This window comes from Eurytemora carolleeae, unplaced genomic scaffold (genome assembly GCF_000591075.1).
Source record: "Eurytemora carolleeae unplaced genomic scaffold, Eaff_2.0 scaffold702, whole genome shotgun sequence".
In the NCBI taxonomy this organism is placed as follows: domain Eukaryota; kingdom Metazoa; phylum Arthropoda; class Copepoda; order Calanoida; family Temoridae; genus Eurytemora; species Eurytemora carolleeae.
Genome location: NW_019396628.1, coordinates 74555 through 82135, shown reverse-complemented (window position 1 = coordinate 82135; position 7581 = coordinate 74555). Strand labels below are relative to the sequence as shown.

The following is a 7581-nucleotide window of genomic DNA, read 5'->3' as shown; positions in this document are numbered from 1 at the left end:
TATATGCTAATTAAAGTTATCCCTGAATGACAACGTGAGAAGTAAACTCCTCATCCGAGTTTATACTTTCCAACTCCATTTCTATATCCCCTGCCTCAAGCTGCTCAGTGTCATCCATTATATGGACATTTTCATCAATAAGTTCAGTATCATTCCCTGGTTGTTCATTCTCTTCCAACCTGTTACACTGATCGGTCTCATCCTCTATTTCCACATTTCGAATCATGATATGTTTATTCTTTACTGTTATATTTCCACTTTCATCCATAAGATGAACTCTTTCTCCCAAAAGCTCGCTGCTATCGTTCATAATTTCCCCACCTTCACTCATTGTAAGAACACGCTCGTCAAGAATTCTGACTACTATTGGCGGATTCACAAACTGTTTAGCTTGATTCTCAGTTTCCCCACTTTCTCCTTCTTCTGCTCCGTCTACTTGTTGTTCAAGTAGGATCATCTCTTCCTCCATAGATTGCTCCTTTCCCAGGTTTAACTGTACACAAAAATAGAACTTGATGAGAAAATGTTCTGAACAATAGCAAGAAAATATAAAACAAATAAAACGGCGAAATCTTTATTATTTAAATTGGTTATTGTATATTGAATGCATTTCTACCGAGCTTCAAAAATAAACAAAATTGGGAAATCATTTTTAAAGATTTTAAAGGAATTGTTAATGTTATTTCACGTGTCTCTCAACTTAAAGAGACTTGCAGATTTATGCAGGATTTCAGTGTGAATCGAACATGCAATATATTCAAAACAATTCTTTCTAATAATATGTTTAATAATAAGTTAAATAATAAGTTAAATAATATGTTAAATAATATGTTAAATAATATGTTTAATAATATGTTCAATTATATGTTTAATAATATGTTTAATAATATGTTTAATAATATGTTTAATAATATGTTTAATAATATAATAATATGTTTAATAATATGTTTAATAATATGTTTAATAATATGTTTAATATGTTTAATAATATGTTTAACCTGAAATTGGTTTCTGAGCTGAGCTTGGTGAACGCTGTTTACATGTTTTAAGGCTCCGCCCTTGGTTTTAAACATCTTGGTGCAGAAGTTACAGGAGAACCTGCTGCTAGCTGGGATCCAACTGAAACCTACCAGGGGCTGGTGGTAATCAAAGTTATGCTTCTCCAGCTCCTCCAGCAGCTCGTAGCTCAAGCTACATGGTTCACAGATGAAGAGGGAGCCGGGGGAGTGGTCGAGCGCCAAGTGGTTTTCCAGCTGGGTGAGTAGGACGGATTTACCACAAATATTACAAGCTATCTCTTCATTTTCATTCTCATTGTGCTCGCGACGCAGATGATCAACATAGTCTTTAAAGTTGACGAATATCTTCTTACAACGCTGACAGATGTCATAAAAATACCTGAATAATAAAAAGGTTAATATCCCATCAAATACTTAGTTCTATTTATCTACAGTGAAATTCCAGAAATATGAATACATAGCCAGAGTTTTTTATAATGTCGTATTACATATTTAAGATCAAATATCGCAGGAAAATGAGTTTATTATTAATATGTCAATTGCATTCATATTTCAGGGCTATTAATTTACCTTGAATTAAAAAGAAGTTTCTGTAGATTTATCAAAAAATTTATGACGGTCTATGTATTCATATATCTGGGATTCACTGTAGTATAACATGTTTTTCATTACCTGTCTTAATGGAAAAAACAATACTAAATTAATGAATTTTGTTTATAAAAAACAAAAAAGAGAGCTCGTTTTAGCCGAAGATGATATTTTAGATGCACAATATTGAGACAATCTTAACCCTATTTACCCTGTGGGGGGGGGGGTCGATTGACCCCCCCTCTATCGTTTTTTTTTGCGATAGCTCAATAAGTATTTGAGCTAGGAAGCTTAAACTTTCTGACTTTTCTAACTAACACATGCAAATCACTTAAGGCTAAAAGCTGGGCTTTTATACCTGAAGTATGCCTGAGTTCTAAGGCAAACTTCCCAAATGCCTTATTTTAGCTTTACCAGACTAAATCTATATTTAGACCTACTTCCAGTCATTGAATTTCAACATTTGATAGCTCTTTGGAAAGCCTAAAACAAAAGTAGCCAGAGCTGACAACTTTAGAATGAGATATCCTAAATCCCGATAACTTAATCTGAGTATCCACTGGACACACTTTTGATTTTCTTCTGAAACCACTCTTTCTTGGACATAGTGCAGAAAAATCAAAAACCGGTTTTTAAATTAGAGAGTCCCTCACGTTTCTGCATTTATCTTAAATGACGGACAAAATTTCAAATTTATCGGCTTCTTATACGCGACTCTGATTGGTTGAATTTTTACACTTTTCAGGATACAAGTACAAGATTAGGTTAGTCTCGATATTAGGAAAAAGAGTGGATCAAGAATTAATCTCGATATTCACGATTCTAAAGTTTTCAGTTCAGATTAAACAATTTTTGCAAAGAAATTTTTCACAGATTTATGCAGACGCCTTTGAAGGGAATTTCAGTTTTTCTTGAATACACATTTAAGGTTTTAAAAAATTGGCAGTTGTTTTTGCAAATTTAAATTCACTGGATCAAGGGCTTTTACAAAACGTATAATTTTTTGCTTAATAACTAGACTTCGCGATAAATATTTGGATTTTTGCAAATTTGTCATTTTTTGGCAGATTATTGAAGTAGAGCCCAAGGGCGTTCCAAAAACTTATCAAATGTTACAGATTTGTATCACAATAAGAAAATAGAGGGGATAATTTGCCCCCCCCCCCCCCGGGGAACCAATCATGAAACCAAACGTCAGGGTAAATAGGGTTAAAAAAATTGTTATAACTTATATAATAACTAGCTTGGGAACCCGATACTGCCCAGGTTACTCTTAATTAACTCTTGGTTTTTGCTGTAAGAGTTGACCCACTTTTAAAATCTCATAACATTTCCGTGGTTCTAACGAGTTCCCCAATCAAAATCGGTTCCTGAGTTATGATCGGACAAACAAACAGACAGACAATCAGAGATTAACCTATTCTTGAGAACAATCTAATTGCTTCTACTTCTACCTATTAAGATCGTCTTGTTGAGCATTAAATATCTCGACTTGGGTTTCCTCAACAGCTTCACCTGGCACCTCATTTCCTTCTCTCATCAGATTCTTTCTATATAAAGAGAAACAAATAACATCTATTTCACTTAAATATTGTTAAATATATCATAAAAATTTAGTGTAAATTAAAAGTCCAAAGGTACACCATATATTACATTAAAAATATCTTTTTAGGGTTTAATTCGCTGAATTGAGTAGCATAACAGATCTAGGATATCAGAAAAGGTGATCGAAAACAAGGAAAATGGAATTCAATAGAAAAGGATCGACCCGGTCCGCCTCACTATATGATTTTACATGCCCAGAAGAAGGAAATCTAGAAAATATATATCATCTCAAAAATAATCTTGACGGGTTTAGTACTTCGGGGCCAGTGAAGTTATAAAAGAGATGTTTTGAATCACATTCGAAATATGAATATGAAAACACTAACTAGTGAAAAATACCAATAGAATTAAAACTTTAGACCGTAGAACTTCTGAGACTCTGATTAGTTTACCTGCAAGTTTGCTCATGCTGCATCTTTTCTGAAATTGAAGAAACCTTCTGAGCGCAAAATGTGCAGCTGTAGCTTGGCCGGTGCTCTGCAGCGCGCTTATTCCGGCAATACTTCTCATGCATCCTAAACATTGTTAATGTAAAATCTATATCTAAGCCCTGTTCAGGAAGGAACCAGAAATGAAGGTTACAGTGATGACCTAACATTGAAACTAATGAGTGAACTGGATCCACATATAATCATTAATTTAACCAGCTGAAGAAGATACCTTTTTTAACCCTGTTTGATAAAAAGCATATTTAACCCTTTTTACTATATAACTTACAATTTTATCTAAAAATTTTAAGAAAGAAAGATTTTGAATTATTACATATAAAGTAACGCACGTTGCAATACCATAAAACTTAAATTGTAAACAATAAACATGTATCGTGCAAATGTCATGTCCGGCATTTGGCGTGGCGACCTAATTGGAAATTAGGTGAGAAATGCACAGTGAGTTCCGTAAAAATTTTAAATATTTAAATGTGTGCCTTAATGTTTGTCAGAGGTATATTTTCTACACCAATACCCCCCCCCCCCCCTTCCAAAGTGTGTTTTATTTAAGTAGAAAATTTTGAGAAAAACAAATAATTTTTTGCTTACTTGTGCACCATCAAAGATGGTTGCATATCCCCGCAATGGGAACAGGAGTAGCTGGTAACTATCTCATCAGGATGGCTTCCGTTGAGATGTTCCTCTTTCAATTCTAAAATCAATTATAAATCAAAAATCAATTATTTAATTATTGAATAAATGCTTCATCAATCAATCAATCAACTAACTTGCAATAACGCTTTGTATTGGCATTGGAAGAAAATAGTTTTTAGTAGAAAGTATCAGTATTAGTAGGAAACCCAGCTTTGCCAGGAAGTTTTCCCTAATAAAAGTCAACCTTCTCAGTTTAAAACTTTAAAACCAAGCTTAGTGAAAGCAACAAAATATTGAGTAGTGAAAGCAAAGACGATGGTAGATTGAAACCAAAACAAGGTAATGTTACATCGTCTATACTCAACATCCCCCCTACTGAACTTCTGACCTACTAACTTTCCGACCTACGGCAATATCGGACCTACGCCAGCTGTTTATTCTAGTATTATTTGAGGGTTAGGTTAGGTTAAGACTATTTCTGGGCCGAGCGCTGCGGCTAGGACAGGCTAGGGGGCAGAGCGCCGCGGCTAGGACATGCTAGGGGGCCGGGCGCTGCGGCCACAAGTCTATATAGCAGCTGTAATACCACGTGCTAGTAGGTCGGATGTGTAGTATAGCGGATTTGGCGTAGGTCAGAAATGGAGTATGGCGGATATGTTTAGGTCGAAAAATACACCACCCCAAAACAAACCTAACCATAAAATTGGTGTACCGGCCTCCGCGCTCGAGAATAGAGAACACAAGCGAATTGTGCAAACTTTTTAGAAATTCAGGGGAAAATAGTATTCTTAAAGGACATGTTAACTTTCCTATGATGAATTGGGATGAATTTACATAGGACAAGAATTGTTAAAATTTTCTACAGAATTTCCCACAATTAGTGACTTTTCCGACATATGTACGTGGGAATGTATTGGAATTAATAATTACAAATCGCCCAGAGAACATTATAAATGGTAGAATCTCTTGGTAACCTGTCGAACAGCGACCAGTCAATTTTATCTATCGAAGTAATATTTAAATCAATGAACTTATTGAAGATTGGAAAAATCGAGATATTGATGGTCTAAAAGATGTTTTGAAAATGGTATGAGGCTATGGATGGTAGGGATGCCTAGGAATGCTGGGACAGAAGAATATTTCTTAACCTATACAAGCAATATGTAAGATGCCATCTAGAATTTGCAACCCAGAATATTGAAGTTTTTGAGAAGGTCCACGGCGAGCAGTAAATATGATTGTAGGATTAACCAGTAGGACCAAAAAATCAATCAATCAACTGACCAATCAAAAAATTAATTAAATAAGCATAACTAATATTAATTACCCATAGAGTTGAACTCCTTATCACAGATATAGCAAGTGAACTTGGTGTGGTTGTGTTCTGGATCATGTTCTACCATGTGCTCGTCGAATTCACTAACATTCCAGAACTTAGATCCACAATTCTAAAGAACACAAAAAAGTAATATTCTATATCAATCAGGGGAATGTTCACATTATTTCAAGTGATACACAATTCTTTAGAACACAAATAAATACGAATGAATTTGTACCTATAAGGGGACTGGTCAAGTTATTTTAAGTGATCCACAATTCTACAGAACACAAATTTAAAAAATAAAATCAATATCTATATCTATATATAAAGGGACTGTGTAAGATCTATGAATCTTTCAATTCTTGATGTTCAGGTTGAATCCATAAACTCTGATGTGAAGAATCACATGAAGATCAGCTTGAATATCCCTGTCTCTATTCCGTGCTATAATTTCTCTCTCTACATATATATAATTGCATTCTAAATATAAACTTAGAATTTTATTGAGATCTAACTAAAGTTTCATAGAAAAATTGTACAAATTCTATTTTAGAAAACTTTGAAAGTTTTAAATCCTTAAGCCTAAACAGCTTTTTTATATCTGTTTAAATAAGAAATGCCAGGAAATGATTCAAATATTAAAACTAAATGGTTTACATATTTCAGACAATAATGGGCAAGGATAACTGCTTTATCCAGTCTTGTCACTCCAGGTTGTACATTACTAGGTTTATAAAACATCTTATTTAAATGTAAACAATCTTTAAATCATTTCTAGATTTATATTCTTTAAACTCATGCATAAAGCGAATTCAGAACTTTTCTTGTGTTTCACCACCTGACCAGAACAATGAACTAACTATTTAACAGGTGAAAATACATTCTTAAATGACTTAGAACTTTAAAGATCATTCAAATTTAATTATAACTCCTGATTTATCTCTTAGAATAAGTCAAATCTGATCCTTGACATGGGTAATCTCAACGCTGTAACTGTTCGAGAATCCAACAGAGCAGATCAACACACAAGCTGCGGTTTACCTGACTGCTTGATATGCATGTTGAGCTGAACTGACCTACCAGAAGAGCATCTCCCTGCTGGGTATCCTCCTCACCTTCGCCTCCTCCTACTTGGAGAAATCCCGTTGGAAACATCTCTGTTTCTATAATCCGAAACTGCTGTTACTGAGCAGATAAAGGTGAAGATTAAATGTGAAACTATTCTCAAATTGAGGCCTAGTTTATGACTTAATCTTAATTGAAACCCCTGTTACCACACTTGAGTACACATGGACAGGCCCTTCTTTCCTCCATGATGATTATTGATTGAAGTGCCAACTGAACCCAAGCTTCTGACAGGATTCACAAGGTATACAAGAGACAACTGGTTAAGATCACACACCTCTTGAGCTATTGAGTTCTGGGGCCTAATCATCTTTGTAAGTTTAATTTAATTCATAATATGTTGTTAAATATGTGCACACTTAGCACACCTGGAGCAAATATTCCTGTAAACTTGGCTAATTTTATACTCTGAGCTTATTAAAAATCGTATAGCTAATTTTAATTCTAACCGTGAATGATTGTTTTTCAGTTCATGGGTCTGAGCTCTGTATCAATATATCAGAAATAAATATCATAAGAGACTCTGTGTATTAAAGAGGTACTCAATAGATGACAGGATCTACCAAAAAAAAAATAACAATTTAACAATATAATTGATAAATAAACCTGGAAAGGACAGACGAACTGAATCAAGGCAATATTATGTGTGGATTCATGTTTCTTGAGAAGGTTCTCACGTGGGAACATTTTCTCACAGTAGGAGCATTTCAGCACACTCTCACCAGTGTGTTTTAGCAAGTGAGACAGCAGATCACTCTAAGAAAAGTAATGTTCAGAATAGGTTTATGTTTCTTCAGTTAGACCAGCATTTTCTCAGGGGGAGGGAGGGAGGGGGGGGGGG

The 7581-nt window shown here is 34.6% G+C and overlaps 1 protein-coding gene across 1 annotated transcript in view; it reads right to left on the bottom strand.

The window, feature by feature from the left end:
* Positions 1–2: 2 nt before the first annotated feature.
* Positions 3–7581, bottom strand: part of LOC111706555 (PR domain zinc finger protein 5) — a 10998-nt gene continuing 3419 nt past the window's right edge. The window contains exons 5-11 of the mRNA XM_023479451.1: positions 7347–7496; positions 5622–5742; positions 4250–4352; positions 3605–3727; positions 3062–3157; positions 999–1398; positions 3–493 (exon numbers count right to left, since the gene is read on the bottom strand). Of these exons, the coding sequence (XP_023335219.1) occupies positions 17–493; positions 999–1398; positions 3062–3157; positions 3605–3727; positions 4250–4352; positions 5622–5742; positions 7347–7427 (1401 nt within the window). The 5' untranslated portion in view covers positions 7428–7496 and the 3' untranslated portion in view covers positions 3–16. The remainder of the gene's footprint in view (positions 494–998; positions 1399–3061; positions 3158–3604; positions 3728–4249; positions 4353–5621; positions 5743–7346; positions 7497–7581) is intronic.